General features: G+C 36.9%; 1 protein-coding gene across 1 annotated transcript in view; it reads right to left on the bottom strand.

Moving 5' to 3' along the window:
* The window catches only part of LOC111827403 (TCF3 fusion partner-like), a 92,487-nt gene extending 76,031 nt beyond the window's left edge, over positions 1 to 16,456 (bottom strand). The window contains exon 1 of the mRNA XM_023759627.1: positions 16,286 to 16,456. Coding sequence (XP_023615395.1) covers positions 16,286 to 16,456 — 171 coding nt within the window. The remainder of the gene's footprint in view (positions 1 to 16,285) is intronic.
* Between the last annotated feature and the right edge of the window lie 3,275 nt (positions 16,457 to 19,731).

The following is a 19,731-nucleotide window of genomic DNA, read 5'->3' as shown; positions in this document are numbered from 1 at the left end:
ACTTTGTAGTACAAACTTTCCTTTCTCAATCTCATAAAATAACCTTCATGTGTTATTTTATTGATTACTTAAAATATTACTTTTCTTGTTTAACTTTGCTTTGTATTTGTTTTAAATATTACCTGAAAAAATCTGAAGATTTGGTTCAAGTAGGCCATTTGCTGATGAAATTTTGCTGTAGGCTTTCCCAGTCTCTTGGATATGATGTTCATAAGTGAGTGCTCTGTATCTAAATGTATGGAGTGCCAGTCACCCTCACATTAGAGGTTATGGTACACTCACAAGTTCCATTCTTCCTTCTTCCTTCCATGTAATTTCCCTTATCCCCACTCCCCTTTTTTTTTTCTTCCTGAGCTCAGATTTCTAATATTAAGAAAATCCTTTTCCAGGACAAGAAACTGAAATTTTCTTTAAAACTTCTGAATATTCATTGAAATTTGTTTTTTTTCCTTTTTTTTACTCGTATATACAAATATATAATATTTAAGAAAGTCTAGATCATCAAGTGCTGGTGTTTTTGAGGCTTCTACACTTAGGACTCCCTCTACTTTCTGGCCAGGACAATATTTCCATCCTTCTAATTACCCTGTGATTCTAGCTTCAGAATACTGACACCAGAAACAAATTTCACATTATTATTTCTATTATACTTTAAACCCAAATACAGTCTAAATTCTCCTAATTCTTTCACCCTTTACCTTCAGTTGGTGTTTGTCAGTAGACTGAATGGCTGTAAACCACAGAATTAATGTCGCTTGCTTGGTCATATGGAAGGTAAACAAGTCTGGTTTGGATCACAGGCCTAAAGCCAAGCCCCATTCTCCTGTATGGTAGATATGCAGCTATTTTATAGAAAATTGTACAGTTTTATTGACCTATTATCTTGAAAGATATATTGTTTTCTTCATAAAAAACTAATTTTGCTTGGCAAGGGATTTCAAATTTTAAAATGGGGATTCCTTGACCCATTGCCATGAATGCCAGCTACAAAGTAGGCATAGGAGACAATGATTAAGATATGTTTTTTGGCAGCAATGTTCATAATTGAATAGATTGAATATCCATAAATAGGTAAATGGCAGTATGCTGTTGTTTTTACTACAACAATACGTGATGATTGAACATTGGGGATGTTATGCGTCACGAAGTTCATAATAGTTTTAAGAGAAGAGTCAGATTCAGGAAAGAAAGGAGAAGATGCTCCAAGACAAAGCCTTTGCTTGTTCAAAACCTCAGGAGATAGTCTGGGGCATTTCTGATGAATGTAAGAGCAGTGAAACATGTGGCTGAGAAGTTTGGATGTGTATTGGGAGTGAAATAATATATCAGTTGTTATTTTGAATAAATTGGAAAAATTTATGATTTTAAGGAAGTTACTGGGAAGTTTATATCCTGCATTAGAATTTAACTTTTTTACTTGTTTTTAAATATAGCATATATGCAAAAGATAGTGACTGCATTAAACACATGCAGTCAAGAAATAGAACTTCGCTAGAAGCCACAATATGTTTCTTGTAAATCATCACCCTCTCCCCTTAATTTAGAGAAAAACAATGTCTTGATGGTTTTGTTGTTCTTTCTCTTTCTTTTTAACTTTATCAGATACTAGTACTAGGGGCCCAGTGCACAAATTCGAGCACCTTGAAAGGAACTGTGGGTTGTGAGACTGCGGTGGCCACAGGGGAGGGTAATGGCCCATCCTCCGCACTCCTTTCTAGCCCCTCCATCTGCAGCCCCCGGTTCCCTGTCTGCTGGCAGGCCTGCTCCCAGTGCCACCGCTCCCACATGCTGATGGCACTGGTCCTGCTTGCACTGCTGATGGTGCAGAGCAATTGGGGCTGGTGCCAATATGGGGTGTGAGCTGGACTGTTGCTGGCATGGGGTGCGAGAGGCGGCTGCTGGCCCCAATCACCCCTCAGGAGCCAGGGGGAAGTGGAGAAGCCCTGAGGGGCAATCAGGGCTGGCAGCTGCTGCTCGCATCCACTGACCGTGCCGAGTGATCGGGGCTGGCACCTGGCGCTGGCATCGGGTACATGCGGCGGCTCCGGTGCTGGCAGCAGGTGTGAGCACCAGGCGGGACCGCGGCATGTGGGAACAAAGAATTTTCAGTAACCACCAGAGGCTCACCCCGATGACAGCAACTGGCAACCCGCCTTGGTCTGGCACCCCCGCTCACCTGCTCCACCATCCCACCTCAGCCCACACCCACCATGCCCTGAGCTCTGGCCCCTGCTGCCTACACCTGCCATGTTCCATGCACACCCCCTGGTGGTCAGCACACGTCATAGTGACCGGTTGTTCGGTTGTTCAACTGTTCGGTCTATTTGCATATTAGCCTTTTATTATATAGGATATTTCTAAATATAATAGTTTAATTTATACTTTTTTGGAAATTTATATAAATTGAATTATACTATATGTATTTTTTGTCTTGTTTTTTGGGTAAAATATTTGTTTTTTTGTTTGTTTTTAAAAAAAATATATTTTATTGATTTTTTACAGAGAGGAAGGGAGAGGGATAGAGAGTTAGAAACATTGATGAGAGAGAAACATCGATCAGCTGCCTCCTGCACACCCCCTTCTGGGGATGTGCCCACAACCAAGATACATGCCCTTGACTGGAATCGAACCTGAGATCCTTCAGTCTGCAGGCTGACGCTCTATCCACTGAGCCAAACCAGTTAGGGCTATTTGTGTATTTTAATTTTCTCCTATTATAACTTTGTCAAGCAAAATTTTTCATTTTAGTGTAATCAAATTAAGGAATTCTGTTACAAATAGCAGTTTTATTCAATTTTTTAAAAGGACATCAACAGCAGAAAAGGTGTTTTAGTAAAATGTACAAATGCATAAACTAAAGTCTATGGCTGAAAATAAAATATCTCAGGATCACATAGCTAGAGAGTGGGTCTGAGTCTATGCTTTTTTCACCATATACTGGGTACATGTGTCTTTATATATAAATTTTCCTATGGTATAAAAATGGCAAATTAACAATTATTAAATCTACTTGATTTTATTACATAAACTAGTGGCCCGGTGCATGAGATTTGTGCACATTAAAAGGGAATTAATTAGAGGAAATATTTTAATATTGCTATTTGCCCTTTCTCTATAATAGAAGTGTCAGAGATGAAAGAAAATTAGTAAAATGTATATGAAAATCTCCCTCCTGTCAGAGTCTGGGGTGTGCCACAGGACTTAGAGTCAAGTCCCCGCCCACCCGTGCGCGCCTCAAAATTGCGTGAGACCCAGACCCATCCAGCCCCACCCCCGTCAAGCCCCACAGGGAGTGGGGGGGCGCATCCTCAGGTCCCCCAACCCAGCGCCAGGCGGGGGGTGCAGCCTCACATCCCCTGGCGCAGTCTCAGGTCCTCTTTATTATATAAGGTGAGACTTGTAGCTTATTGCAAGCTTACAAGGTGTTAGGTATATTGCAGTATTAGGTATATATTAGTAATATAACCATGATTTCAACCAAATTTGTTAGTGCTTTATTAGGTAGTATAGCCATGATAACCATCAGGTAATTCCAATATTGTTGGGTTCCAAACATTTAAAACGTGTACTACCAATGTAGCTATTTGTGTAACATGCTATGTCTTTCAAACATTTTACTGGAGCCTTAAAATCATACCATGAAGTTAGATATTTCATTATCTGTCTTCCCAGAATATTAGTATTTATCTATGTTTCATTCACATTTTAACCTAGAAGGAACTCAATAAGCATTTAGTGAATAAATGAATGAGGAACTGCTTTATGTAAAGGATGAGCACTGGATCAGAATAATAGGAGACATGCTAACGATGCACATTTTCTTCAATGACATGCTGAATTACTCTTGGGTGACTTTGCTATTGTACATTATTCATCTGCAAAACTACAATATCCTGTGATCACTGAAAGAAAATATCTTGAATAACTCTTTTAGTAATATAGATGCTCACAAATACAGTGTCTGCTGTTTCTGCTTTATTTTTATGTTTTAAAATGTTTGGAATATTTATAGTCTTTGATAGCATGACACTAAAATAAGCATTCCTGGGAATAAACTACAAATTTGACAATTTATTTATTTATTTATTTATTTATTCTTTTTTAATCCTCACCTGAGGATTTTTTTTTTTCATTAATTGTTTTTAGAGAGAGTGGAAGGGAGAGAGTGGAGGGGAAGAAGAGAGATAAACATTATCATGAGAGAGACACATCAATTGGTTGCCTCCTGCTCTCTCCCTGACCAAGGCTGGGGTTTGAAGCCACAACCCAGGCACATGCCCTTGGCCGGGAATCAAACACGTGATCCTTCAAAGATCCTGGTGGTGATGCTCTAACCACTGTGATAACTGGCCAGGCCTGCAATTTCATTTTAATAAAATAATACAAATTACACTGTTTAAAACTCTGAGTATTCAAAAGTAATAGGAGCTAGTTGACATTATCTATTCCTAAGAAATCATCAAATTGAAGACTATTTTTAAGGTTTGTGCAACAATTTAATTTTTTATTAAATTTATCTCCACATATAATATTGACAAACCAATGAAATTCTTTTACAGAAAGGCATAAACATACTTAATTTATAAATAGTAATAGAAATTTTAGCTTCATTATTTGATGAATATAGGCACTTTAAATTATTAAGCAAATATTGTGCTTTATTTTTCTACCAGATATATGTGCTCACAATGATAATCAAGGAACACCTGGTCTTTGATTTTTGCCACAAACAGGTAATTAAAAATATAACAAGTCCTTTCAATGTAGCTATTCGGGATCCATAGAAACCTCAAACTGCATAACTTTGTGTTACTCAATATTGACCTTTAAGACATAAAATATAAGAAAAATAAATTGTATGTGTACTAGTAGGTTTACAGGATATGGATCAATGTATGGAATCAATAGAATTTACAATTTTATTTTAATGTATTTTAAAATAAGTTAAAATTGCACTTCTTGATTAAAAACTGTGTATTTATCTTTGTACTTTGAACATATATAGAAGAGAAGCAATTTATAATATTGCCCCTGATTCTATTACATTCACCAGTTTATTCTGTTCAGATTTTTTTATTCATTTGGTTTTTAGATTCATTTGTTGATAGATATATATTTGTTGTCTCTTTGTTGTTCATAATTTTTATCTTTATCTTTTTCTTCTTCTTCCAATTCTTAAAGAATACCCTTCAGCATTTCATATAATACTGGTTTGGTGGTGATGAACTCCTTTAGCTTTTTCTTATCTGTGAAGTTCTTTATCTGACCTTCAATTCTAAATGATAGCTTTGCTGGGTAGAGTATTCTTGGTTGTAGGTTCTTGCTATTCATCACTTTGAATATTTCTTGTCACTCCCTCTGACCTGCATAGTTTCTGTTGATAAATCAGCTGACAGTCGTATGAGTACTCCCTTGTAGGTAACTGACTGTTTTTCTGTTGCTGCTTTTATGATTCTCTCTTTGTGTTTTGCCCTTGGAATTTTAATTATGATGTGTCTTGGTGTGATCCTCTGAGGATTCCTATAGGGCCCAGTGGCTCAGACTCCCCAGTCACCTGAGATGGACACACTTGGTGCACCCCTTTGTGGGCAGTGTGCACAATCTTGTTGTAGTTAAGCCTTGATTGTTGTTGGTATCACTGGGAGGAATTGACCTCCAGGCCAATTGGCTGTGAGGACCAGCTGTGTCTACAATGGAAGAGCTGCTGTGCGGGAGACACCCTTATGGGGCAGGACTTGCTTCAGTGGGGCTTTGGTGCTCACTGAGTCTGCCCCTTGAATGTGTCACTTATGGATGTGAAGAGATGTAATCTGGTATGGTCTCACACTGACCACTGAGTACACTGGCCGTTGGATCAAAGTCAGCCACTGCCTGGGGTCACCCAGCAAGAGCTACAGAGAGATCTGCAGATTCCTCCTCTTTGTATCAGGTTTGGAACTTCCCAGACAAGGCCCAACTGTGTAGCAAGGCAGGCTGCTGCTGCTGGATTGATTGCTTTGGGGATTCCTGACCCAGCTACTTCCTGTTTGACAGGTTTAGGCTGAGAAAGGATATGCCATTCATATGCAAAAGCCTGTGTGCATAGCTTGGGTGGGGTTATAAATTGTGTGGATCGGGGTCCCAGGGCAGAGCAAACAGCAATGGCTGCCAGTCAGCCCTGCACCAGAGAGTTCCCTGTGCAGGAACAATGACTGCTGCGTGCACCTCCATCTGAAAGAAAGCCGCCCTCGTGTTCCTGTCCCGATGCCAGGCAGTCCAGTTTCTCCCCATATGTGTCTGGTTCCCCCTGAGTCTCACCCAGAACTGGACTTCAGAGCAAGCGGGAGTTTGTATCTCCCTTCTGATTAAAACAGCAGCTCACCCGGGTGCCAGCCTGTTCCATGCCTCCGCACCTCCTACCAGTCTCAATGTGTTCTTCTTTACCTCTTTAGTTGTAGAACTTCCACTCAGCCAGCTTTCCCACGGTTCTGGATGATAGTTGTTCTGACTTTTAGTTTTGATTTTGATGTGGTTTTGAGAGGCAGCAAGTACTGGTGTTTACCTATGCCGCCATCTTGGTTCCCCCTAACCTTCAATTTTTAATACATAAAATAAAATAGTAATGGTGCTCCTATCTTAGTAAGTTAGAACAGGGTGCAAACCTGAATAAAAATAATATCTGTAGAAAATAGGTAGATTTTTAGTGCCATGTTAATTACAAATGACAATACTAATGATAATAATAGGCTTAATAGATTTAAATTATTTTATCCAGACTTCCCACTTATTATAAACTGTTAACTTTTTTATTAGTAAAGGATTTAGTACATAAAAATGTTAAATGTAAGCATAAGAATAAGCAGTCAATACATAATAACTATGTTGATTATCCTTATTTGTGTGATATTTTCCCAAGTACATTGCTTTCTCTATTATTATTTGACAAAGCTTTCTCCATTTATTATTTTCTTGATGTAAAGTTTTCATACAGATATTTTTTAAAAATATAGACTGCAAGAGATTTCTTAAGAACATGAATGATATATATAAATTATCTATCATAAGAAACTTAGACTCCTAAAATGTATATTCCCATAGTTTTCTATTAATATTTGGCTTCTATTAATACAACTTGGAGGAATAGAAATAAAATAAAGTTGAGGAAATAAAACAATTTGAAAGCTGGTTAAACACAAAAATATTAACCAGTATTTAGAATTACAATATTTACAAATATTCATAATTACATTTCAATCACCAAACAATGTCCCAAAGCTTATGATACTTGAATATTTGCCAAGGTACCTTAAATTAATAAAGACTCTCTGATAAAAGTAATTTTATGTTTATTTTCCATAAAAGTATAACATTCAAATTTACTAAAAATGAATTTTTAATTCTATTTTTCTAATTCTAAATTTTTAATGCATAATTTCTAATCATTTTAGTTGAATCATTGAAAAAATATTAGCACAATATTTTGAAAAACCTGACTAAGAACTCACTAAATTAATGTAGAATAATTAATTACATACATAAAACTTTCTCAATATTTGTAGCATTTATTCTTTTCCAGTAGCTGAATTACTTTCCAACCAATGCAAGATAAGTGAAAAAGAAAACAAGATTACTAATAAGAAAATAATGGAGAAAATGGAGCTTCTGTTTCTTTTTATATGAATTTTGAGTATAAATAATAACAGTCTTCCTTGGATTTAGTTTAAATGAAATAACATTGAGAACTTATACTGTACTGTTTAACCATGATGCAAGTTATACTTAGTCTGACAAGTATTTGAAATATTCTGTGGATGGATAATGAATTTCCATTTGCTCTGTTATTGGGAACCTGTGATTATTGATCAAAAATGATATTGAATGTTAAGAAAGGGTGATATTTGTTCTCAATAGAAGTCATCAAGCTAAAAGAAAATTTATGCTAACCAACTTTGAGGACAAATTTTTATTATCAGGCTTTGTAGAATTACTAGAGATTTAATCACAATAAATATCAATGTTGAAAATCATGAAACATTTGAAATCGGAAAGACATAAGTTTAAATTCTGTTTCCACATAGACTTTCTGTGCCTTAATATTTACATTGAGAAGAGAAATAATTAATGCTATCTTTCTCATGGGATTTCTGTGAAAACTTTGTTTTCTGACTTTAGTGCCTGAAATGAGTTTGTTGCTCAGAAATAGTTTCCCTTTCTTTTCCCTTGTTTCAGTTTGCTTGCAACATCCATTTCTGTGTTCAATTATAATCAAAGTCTGTGATCTGTGACCATTTAAAACTGAATGAATTACTCCTGAATTTTTGTTTATTAGAAATATTCTACTCAAATGTACTTAAGAAAAAAAAATCTGCACATCAAAGGATATATGGTAACTTAAAATCACTTTATATCATGACACAGGCAAGCATTTGATTTATTTCACCCTGAATCATTATTTATTTCAGTCTGGATTTCTCCACATGTTCAAAACCTGAAATCCCAAGTTTATGCCACATGTAAAGTTAGAAAAAGCAATAAAAAGACACCTAGGATTTTATTGCTTTGTGTCTTGGGACAATCCCTAGATTGGTTAAGATATTTCAGCAATTTCTCTAAAAAACAATGTCAAATGTCTGGTTCAATACCAACTGTATGAGTTCAGCCCTATTATATTCACACTAGAGGCCCGATGCACAAAATTCATGCAAGAGTAGGCGTTCCTTCCCCTGGCTGCCGGCACCAGCTTCCTTCTGGCGCCCGGGACCCAGGCTTCCCTCGCAGCCCCAGCATCGTCCAGAAGGTCATCTGGTCTAATTAGCATACTGTGCTTTTATTATTATAGATGGTCTGAGGAGGAGAGAGGGTGGTTTCCATAGCAGAAACTTGAATGCAATTAACAAAATAAGGAGCAATAGATCCTGGTAACAAATATAACAGATGTCTTATACATGGACTTTATGATCATCTTCACTAGACACATTGAGGTTCAGTAACCTATATTTTAGTTTGTTTTTTTAGTTTGTTGAGAATTTAAACACTATTTGTTCCAACCATATTTGATCGTAAGAAATGTTAACTATAATCCAGACATGTGGAGATTGAAAACCTCCAGGTCCAAATATGTGAAAATTGCCATTGTAGGGACTAAGGAAATTATTTTCCCTTTCACCTTCTATTTCTGCTAGCTGGGCTAATAATCAAATTAATAGAGAATGATAAACAGGAGAAAATCAAATTTTAATACATGTGCATGTGGAATTTACATAAGCATAAAAATTCCAAATACAGTGAGGTAAAATGAGATTTTACACACACACACACACACACACACACACACACACACACATATTAGAGGCCCGGTGCATGAACTTCATGCATGGGGGGGTGGGTGTTGTGTCCCTCAGCCCAGCCTGCACTCTTTCCAATCTGGGACATCCTTCTCACAATCTAGGACTGCTGGCTCCCAACTGCTCACCTGCCTGATTGCCCCTAACCACTCCCCTGCTGTCCTGGTCACCCCTAACTGCCCTCCCTTGCAGGCCTGGTTCCCCCGAACTGCCCTTCCCTGCAGGTCTGATCACCCACAACTGCCCTCTTGTGTCCACATGGGGGCGGCCATCTTGTGTGTTGGGTGATGGTCAATTTGCATATTACTCTTTTATTAGATAGGATATATATGTAGATAGATAGATAGATAGATAGATAGATAGATAGATAGATGATTTCCAGTAGGGGGTGTGCAGGAGGTAGCTGATTGATGTTTCTCTCATCAATGTTTCTATCTCTCTCTTCCTTCCTCTTTATCTCTCTCTAAAAAAAAAGATAAATTAAATTAAAACCTCATTCCAGTAATCCCTTGAATAAGATCTTTCTTGTCATTGTGAACTCGTGTCAGAATAATTTTTTTAAGACTATTCATTCAAAAGGAGCACTGCTCAACCTAGTCACTTAACCATTAGGGAATCATCTTAATATTTGTTTCAGTGATCACCACGGTAAGAGAAAGAAAGTGTTGAAAATTCTGCTTGGCTATTAAAGCTTCTATTGAGATGTGACAGATATCAGGTCAGCTCACATTTCATTGACCCATGAAAACATTTGTAAGTTTAAATGGGATCAAAAAGTAAAACCATACTTTTTTTTCTGGGAGGAAAATAGAATCATAATTTTAATAATTACAATGACTGCTGCAATGTATACTGTAGTCATCAAATATTTAATTAATTATCCCTTTCTGATGAAAAATGCATTTATGCTTTTCTCAAGGAGACAACTCAAAGTCATTTAAATGTAAGAGATTAAGCCCAAATTCTCGATCTGTAGATAAACCATGCTTGCTTATTTGTTTGTTTGTATTGTAATTATTTTTAACTAATGATATTACCCCATGCATTGGTTGTAATTGATCCAGAAATTTACAGACTTAAAATATGAGTTGTTACCAATGAAATAGCCAATATTCAATAATGAATTAGACATATATACTATTTCCAGTTTCAACTATGGTCCAATGACATAGGAGCAGGAGATAAGAGATGGGTCTAGGGCAGTGGTCGGCAAACTCATTAGTCAACAGAGCCAAATATTAACAGTACAACGATTGAAATTTCTTTTGAGAGCCAAATTTTTTAAACTTAAACTATATAGGTAGGTACATTGCTGTTAATTTAATTAGGGTACTCCTAAGGCTTAGGAAGAGCCACACTCAAGGGGCCAAAGCCGCATGTGGCTCACGAGCCGCAGTTTGCCGACCACGGGTCTAGGGAAAAAAGACTTTGAGGTCACCATTTGTTTTTTTTTGTTTTTTTTTTAAATATATTTTATTGATTTTTTACAGAGAGGAAGGCAGAGAGATAGAGAGTTAGAAACATCGATGAGAGAGAAACATCGATCAGCTGCCTCCTGCACATCTCCTACTGGATGTGCCCGCAACCCAAGTACATGCCCTTGACCGGAATCGAACCTGGGACCCTTCAGTCCGCAGGCCGACGCTCTATCCACTGAGCCAAACCGGTTTTGGCTGAGGTCACCATTTGAATAATCCTGAAACAATTGCCATTGCATGGCCTATGATCAGTCACATGACAGATTTAGATATCATATTAATGGAACCATAAGTATCTTTATCTTTCATGGCAATACTGCTAACCCCACTAGCAGAGATCTAACAGACACATAGATACTCATCATATGTTGCACCTGCAGATGCAGATGGAGTTATCAGAATTCCACCAAACCCTAATGATGCCATCATGTCTATTTCTTAATAAAAGAGGCTGGGATTCCCAAATTAAGGTAAAGCCTGAACTTACTAAATTGATGGCAGAAAAAAAAAATCCTACCCAGGCAAGGAATACCTTAATGCAGTGTTTACTTTCAATTAACTGTATTATTTGTTTTCACCAATAGGTAGATTGGTGACTAGTCTATATAATTTGTTATATAAACTTCTTATATAATAACTAGTGGCCTGGTGCATGAAATTCATGCGGGGGGGGAGGGGTTCATCAGCCTGGCCTGCACCCTCTCCAATCTGGGACCCCTCAGGGGATGTCCGACTGCCGGTTAGGCCCGATCCCTGTGGGACATCCCTCTCACAATCTGAGACCACTGGCTCCTAACTGCTCACCTGCCTGCCTGCCTGATCACCCCTAACCACTTTGCCTGCCGGCCTGCTTGCCCCCAACTGCCTCCCCACCTGCCAGCCTGATCACCCCCAACTGCCCCTCCTGCTGGCCTGCTTGCCCCCAACTACTGCCCCCCCCCACAGGCATGCTTGCTCCCAACTTCCCCCCTGCCAGCATGATCACCCTCAACTGCCCTCCCCTCCTGGCCTGATTGCCCCTAACTGCCTCTGCCTTGGCCCTGCCACCATGGCTTTGTCCGAAGGACATCCAGAAGGTCTCCTGGTATAATTAGCATATTACCCTCTTACTAGTATAGATGTTTTAGAGTCCAAAAATCATACCATTGTTGTTGGTATTATTGGTGATATCATACACTTTAGTTAGCTAAGCAACTGTAAATCACAAGTCTGATCATGTTATTTTGCTGATTATATAACTGGAATTAACAGTACAATAGAAAAGCAAAAATGCTTTAATTGGCCATTTGATTCACTCTGACTTTATATCTTAAAACCTTTCTTTACACACTCTCAGCTTTAACCAATCATGCCATTTGTTTTGCTAAGCCTGGGATGACCTTTGTCATATTTTTACTCATTCAAACTCTCCCTGTTTTTTAATGGTCACAATGATATTTCTCTGTATCACTACCGTATTTTATTTCCCTGACTAGATATGACCTCTCAAGATACAACTGAGTTATTATTAATAATAATTCTAAATGTTGAACTCTCTCATAGAAATTGTAAAATTTTACTCTGCTTGTTATAATATGGAGCTCGATGCCTACAGATTGTTTAAGAAAAAAAGAGAGATGGATATGTTTCTGTGTATTTATATAGGTATGTAAATGAATACATTAATATATGGTCATATATATTGTTGCTTTGAATATACTACATGTCAAATAAGCTCTTGATAAACTAAATTTATATATCTTTTATTTTGTATAAACTCTTAAGAAGAATAATATTGGTTTAAAGATATTGGCTTAAGGTCATACATAGTATTTTTACTCATATGAATTTGCAGTTAATTGTAAAATTTACCACAAATGTTAATAAGTATATATTTTTAAATATATTTATACAGTACAGCTTATAAGTAAATATGCATTGAATAAAATATAAGCAAATGAGTGAATAAATAAATGTGTCTTGTAGAGTAAAGCCTCTGCTCTCATTTGCTTCTGGACAAAATTAAATGATCATTTCACTTTTTAAATAAAACCTAATAATTTAAACACTTGCATAGACAACTATTGGCATTCTGATATTCAATTTCTTAAACACACTCTGTGGATAAAGTTTAATAAATTAAATATTGGTTCTATATATCTTGATATTATAAAGCAGAATGCCCCAAGAAAAATATACACTAAGACAAATGAACTACCATGTTGCATATTAGAATTTCAGATCAAGTCAGAATTAAATGTCTAATTCAATTAAGTAGCACTGCATAGACAACGATATAACAAATTTTAAAGAGACCAAGTAAATTGCACTTCTTCCTTGCAAGTTCTATAACTTTATTCTGTAGGAAATAAGAAGAAATAGAATATTGACTTAAGAATTCAAGTTAATCCTATTAGGTAACAATGTGATATTTTAAAGTATTTTCTAAATATACTTATAACTTAGAAATCCCTCAAGGTAGCACAAAAGTCAACTAAAGGCCTACAAGATATTATGACCATTTCCTTTATATGTGCAGCAAATTTCCCAAATGCTATGAATGCTGTGTTGACGTTTTGGATTTATAATCCTACTTTCTCATGGAAAAAACTGTGACAGTACATATTATTATTATAGAAAGTTATTTTCTTGTTTTATAGAATGCTATTTTGCTATGATTTAATTTAATGTTTCATCTTGAGGTTTTCTTATACTTATTATAGTCAAAGACCATACAATATATGTGAAATTCAAACTATTCTTTATTGATTGATTTATTTGGAGAGAGAGAGAGAGAGAGAGAGAGAGAGAGAGAGAGAGAGAGAGAGATTTGTTGTTCCACTTATTTATGCATTCATTGGTTGATTCTTGTATGTGCCCTGATTGGGGATTGTCAGGTCCTCGCCTCTCTGCTAGGGACCGGATCTCCTGGGACGCCAGGTATTCGACAGAGAAGCCATGAGAAGTTGTGGGTATATAAGAGAGTTTTTATTGTAGCCCAAGTAGCCATTGCTATGACAGGAGCTATTAGACAAAGCAGTTCTTCAAAGTAAAGTCCCATATAGTAGCCTTACACCAGCTAGGTAACAATACATCTTTCCTACAAAGTAGCAGTAGCCTCCAAATAGGAGCTATACAGGAGCCATCCTTAGAGCTACAGCCTCCCTAAGCAGCCGCCTCCCAGGCCCCTGCCTGCAGGTCAGTAACATTCTTTAATACTAACTTAGACAAAAAGGCTTCTTGCCAAATAGTGAACTCAGTCTTTTGGGTTATAGAAGGGCACACTTGCGTCGTGTACATACAGTAAGAGAGCTATGTCCTTGCCTCTTGCCCCTGCATATAGCAAAGTAACCTTGAACACCCTGATTAGGATTCCCATACTCAGAGTGGCCTTAAACATCTGGTGCACTCTAGATAGGGCCCCCACAGGGATCAAACTCAAATCTTTAGCATATGGGGACAATGCTGTAACTAATTGAGCTTCCTGGCCAGGGCCACTGTTTTTAAAAATCAATATACTCTAAGCAAATGCAGTATCCTAAGTCACACATTTCTATGCCAAAAACAAACAAAAAATTCATGATGGTATTTTGCTTTATTTGAAAACTGGTGTTGAATTTATTGTTCTTTATCTACCACAAAATTTAGTTTATTTAATGATAATTTTTTTTTACCAATAAAAACAAGAGTAGAAGTATGGAATAATAATGTAGAAGCCACTTTTATTAGTGTCTTAAGAGTCATTAAAAGTTGAATCAGGAAATGTTTAGTGAAATTATTTACTATTCTGACTTTATATATGAGACAAATATTGCAAACCCTCAGGAATTATGAGAGATGCTTTTAGTAATTTAGTAAACAGTCTCCCAGAACAGACAAGTAAATCCAGCAATAAATAGGAAAGTATAAGATAAGTGCCACAAATCCTTTAAAACCCCTGAGAATTGTCACTGCAGGCTACACAGTCAACAAAAATAATTCATTCAACTGTCTGCTCAAGTAGAAACGTGCTTCAGCTAGAAAGTTTAAATTTCATGCACACTAGGAAAGAAAAGCAGTTCTGGGGCCTCAGAGTTTCAAAGTCCAACTAGGTTTAGAAAGAAATATTTTTGTTGTGTTATCAATATAACATTAATATAACATTAAAAAAAGAGTGCCTAGGTATGCATGTCTTAGATCTAAATGTATACAGGAAAGAAAGAAATGGATTATCATAAAATCTAGACATTTATTTTTGGAAGGAGGGAGAAGACTGATAAAGAAGGGGCTGAGAGGGTGGCATGTTGGGTACTAATAGAGGTCCTTTTCTGATTTGGGTGAAGGGTGCATGAATTAACTTATAATTTATTGAGCTTTTCACTTTCAATTTGCAGCATTTTCTGTATGTGTATTGTATTTCACAATGAAAATAGTTTAACAATTTAAATTGCTTAAGAAAAGCCATTTATAAAGAAATGAATTTACCTACATAAGCTTGTTCATTCTATTTAACTTATTGTAAATTTTCAATAATAGTTTATTAATTTTAATAGTAATGCGACATAAGGACCATGAAAAGTAAGAACACTTTTCATTACCCCTCTACCCTAGCCCCTGGAAACCCAGAAAATACAAATAAAATCACTCTCTTCTATCTCCCGTGACAATTATGTACCTATTTTTGTTGTGTTATCAATATAACATTAATATAGCATTAAAAAAAGAGTGCCTAGGTATGCATGTCTTAGATCTGGGCATCAATAAAATCCCCAAGGGAGAGGAATGGGAAAAGGCAACTAAGACAATGAAAACACCCATCTTCCATAAAGAAGGGGCTGAGAGGGTGGCATGTTGGGTACTAATAGAGGTCCTTTTCTGATTTGGGTGAAGAGCAACATAGAGAGTATTCAATATTCTCAAATCCACCGGAAGTCATGGGAATGGAAATAGAATTTTTATTAGGTTTTATAATAAGGATGCCATCAGTGACTTTAGTGATAATTTCTAGTGGAGTAAGATCAGAATCCAGAATATGTAAGGCCTCATTTTCTCCAACTTTCCATGTGTAGCACCCATCTCTGCTACTATGGGTATGTGCCTTTATGAGAGCCCGGATTTACCCAACAACACAGACTAACTGATATTATCTGGGTGTGTCATCATGTCCATTTTGTTATTTAGTGTTTCTTCAGTGGAGTCCACTCCTGGTGAGGGATAGATAAGGAGTCATGACAGATCTTTACACTCTGTGCCACCTCTAATAGGATGATATTTATCTCTTCCTCATGCCTCATTGTCCTCAACCTCCCAATCTCTACCCTTTCAGACCTCAGACCAGCTTAGCCGTTGGCCACTGCCCAGGACTCTGTGCACACTTTTACTTCAGGTCATTTTCCTCTCCACAGAAAGGGAATGACCAGGAGAATTCACTTTGTCTAAGGTTCTTTAACAGGAAATTTTCTTTCATAACTGCCTTTGATGGCAGTCCCTGAGTGCAGCTGTGTTTCAGCAACAGGATATTCTCACCTCTCCACCTACAGCCCCAGGGAACACATGAGTAAACTGAGGCTGGGATATTTCCTCTTCTGTCAGCAATTCAAAACAAATCCTCCATGAGACCAGAGGTGTGAGCTGAGCTTGAAGCATGAGTGCAGCAACTGTAGGTGATGTGGGGTTCTGTGCCAACTGCTTGTGCATTTTATTTATGTGAGACAGGGATCAAGGTGCATGAGATTTATTGAGAGATTGTTTATAAGGAAATAATATAATGGATTGGGGAGTAATATAGGAATGTGAAGAAGAAAAAAATAAGCAAGAAAATAGTTTGAAATAGTCTAACGATGGCGAGACAAATGGAACGTGGTGGCCATGGATATGTTATGGGCCATCGTTGTGGTGCTAAATTAAAAACTCAGGTGAAGAGACGGATGCTAACTGAGGAAAGTTCTATAGAGAGGGAAGAGCTGTGAGCTCTTTACTACCCCAAATAACACACGGGGCTGGGTGCACAGGCGTGGCTAGGCGAATCTGAGCAAGATAGTGACATCAGCCACAATGACCTCTGCACAAACATAGTTTTAATATGTACAAAATGTAAATTCCCAGCTCATATATCTTCTCTGGGATTATAATTCATGTATTCAGGGCCTACTTGACATCTCTACAGATATATCACTGACACCTCAACCCCACTACTCTCAATAGCGTGCTCTTAATTTCTCTCGATACATGGTTTCTGTTGTTCTTCTTGGTTGTAAAAGACATTGATATTTACTTACTTGTTCATAATGTAAATCTCACAGCCATCTTTGATATCTTCTTCTTCAATAATATCTATATTCATTCCATTTTTGCAGCAGATGCTGCTACGTTCCTATCCATATCCTCACGGCTCTTATTCATGTTTATGCTCCTGGCTAGCTATTACAAGTGCCTGTAACACTTCACCCAATGTCTTTCTCTGGCACACTCAGATAACATGCGGGGCAGATTGGAAGTGCTGGAAAGTGAATAATTTAGAAGCAATCTTTAGATAATGATGTGTGGGATTTGGAAGATTGATTCCCCAGCATCCTCTCCCCTTGTATAGGACTCTGATCAGGAATTCTCTACACTGTCTCCTGAAGAACTCAGCAGCAATGGGCTCCAAGTGTCCACAGTGGAATCATTTTTTGATAACACATCTGAATTAGCCTCCATTCCTTTTTCATCTCACATCTACCTGCCTGAGTAGTGCTTCTCTGAATCATATAAAAAGAGTTATTGCACTTAAACCTTTGTCTAAATTCTGCTTCATAGAAAACTACACTAATAAATGCACAAGTCTGACCAGTTTATTCCCTTACTGCTTTAAGAATCTGTACTTTTACTTACATGGCCATAACATAAATCCGGTTTCCTATCATTTCTCGGCTTTGACCAGCACTGCAATAGCTTTCAAACTTCTTTCCAAAAACCCATTCTGCATCTCTTTAAGCCATTCTAAATACTGTAAACCCTGATGTTTCCAAAATGCAAACATGACAATATATTAAAACTACTTAATGGATTATATGGATTTCAACTTAAAAGCCAATGCATTTTACATAGTGTACAATTTATGGTATATTTTCACTCAGCATCCATTTCACTCAGATCCAAGCACCTTTCTGAATTGCAATGAGTGAATAAATACTTCATTTCCTAGGCTAATTAGCAGTGTGGGCTTAAGATAGGAATTATAATCTCTCACTGAGATGTGCTTCCCTGAAACAGAAACAGAATTTTAAGTTCAAGTTCTTTATTACAGCCAGATGCTATGATGTTGAAAAATAAATTTTGAAAGACTTTAGTGTTTATGATTACCAGGGTCGCATTTCATGTTTAGACATATGTTTACGTGAAGAAATAGTACTAATAGTACTAATTGTACTGATAGTACTAATGTCAGTACTAAAGGCAATGGCCTTCTGATCTTTGGAAAGGCTTTGTGAAGGTGACCTACATAGCTAGTCATGTGGCAGCATGTAAAATGATATTTCTCCAGTTACTCCAAGAACATTTAAAGGTCCTAATTTCCTGTGTTAACTCTCTTCATGTTTGGAATATCTGGAATGATTTCTCTTCTAAGCACCGAAACTTGATTATGCAAATAACACAGCACCTAGTTGATTTGCATATACTTTCCCAGCTTCAGCATCCACAGATATCTTAATTTTCTGCATTTCAGTCATCCGGCTTTTATTATTTTACTGTTGTATGAAAATCTCATGCTCACTCCAGCTGCAGAGTTATTTCTTGCTTCTCAACACTTCCCAACGGCATTTCAAAAATGCCTTTTAGCCTCTGTTATCTAAATAATCACTACTCTAGGGAAGCCTCCCTGAGGTCCTACTTCACTAAATTATTTATCAAATTATCTACTTATTTCACCTCTTTCATATAAACATCCATTTTGAAATTGTTCATCTTAAGTGTGATTATTTAAATATTATATAACTCATCAAAACAAGGGCTAAGTTTCTGAAACCAAGGCTGACTGTTTAGTCCTTCTATTCTAATCCCTAGAACACAGCTGGCCTAAGGAAGAAATTCAATAATTTTCAGTGAATGTTGTTGAGAGAATTAGAAAAATGAGGAGCTATTTAGTGAAATGGTATTTCTGTTTGAAGAAGTTAGTGATGGGATCCAGACCTCATGTTGGCAACTTGATTGCATGTAGGAAGAACCTTGTGCCACTATGATGGGAAATAGGAAGGAAAGACAGCTGTTGATATTTATTGATGGTGTGTAAGAAATTAAGGGCTGTATTTTCTCCCTGAAGCAAAATATTAAGGAGTCTGCTGGTAATGAACAGAGTTGTAATTGGGAGATGATCCAAATAGAGGGGAACATATTGAAAACTTCTACTTTATTAATGGGAAAGAATGTTGACTAGGAAAATGAAAGAACTACAGACAGTTTTGAAGACACACTTTAGAATCAAGAGAAAATATTATAAAGATACTAGTGTGTGCAGGTGATTTAATCAACCATTTCATAGTTTCAGTAAGTAGAAATAATTTAAATGACCCACATTCTAGGCATTTTATCATGTCTGTGCTAGAATAATAAGGCAACAATAAGGCAATGCTGAAGAATACTGACAGAAACATGGGTTCTATTTTAGAGACAGACTAGAAAGGGTAAGATGCCTTTAAATGGAATAAGTTAAAAATTCATAAAATAGCAATATTTTTGGAGTCATAAACATAAGCAGTGGGAAGAACAGAGGTCTGGAGATATATGAATATATGATCAGAGTATGAAAATTTAGAATCTAATATTCCAGAGTTCCTGAAACTAGTGTAAAAGAGATATTTTAAAGATTCTAAATCTGATAATTCAGTTCCTGGTTAAGTGGGGCTGTATCTTGATCCCATCTCAAACACATAGGACTGGCACAGGTGAAAGGGATATTTCTCCATAAAAAAGTAAGAGGTTCTAATACCAGA

Source organism: Myotis lucifugus, unplaced genomic scaffold (genome assembly GCF_000147115.1).
Source record: "Myotis lucifugus unplaced genomic scaffold, Myoluc2.0 scaffold_159, whole genome shotgun sequence".
In the NCBI taxonomy this organism is placed as follows: domain Eukaryota; kingdom Metazoa; phylum Chordata; class Mammalia; order Chiroptera; family Vespertilionidae; genus Myotis; species Myotis lucifugus.
The sequence above is the reverse complement of the archived record's forward strand: the minus strand, read 5'-3'. Positions and strand labels throughout refer to the sequence as shown.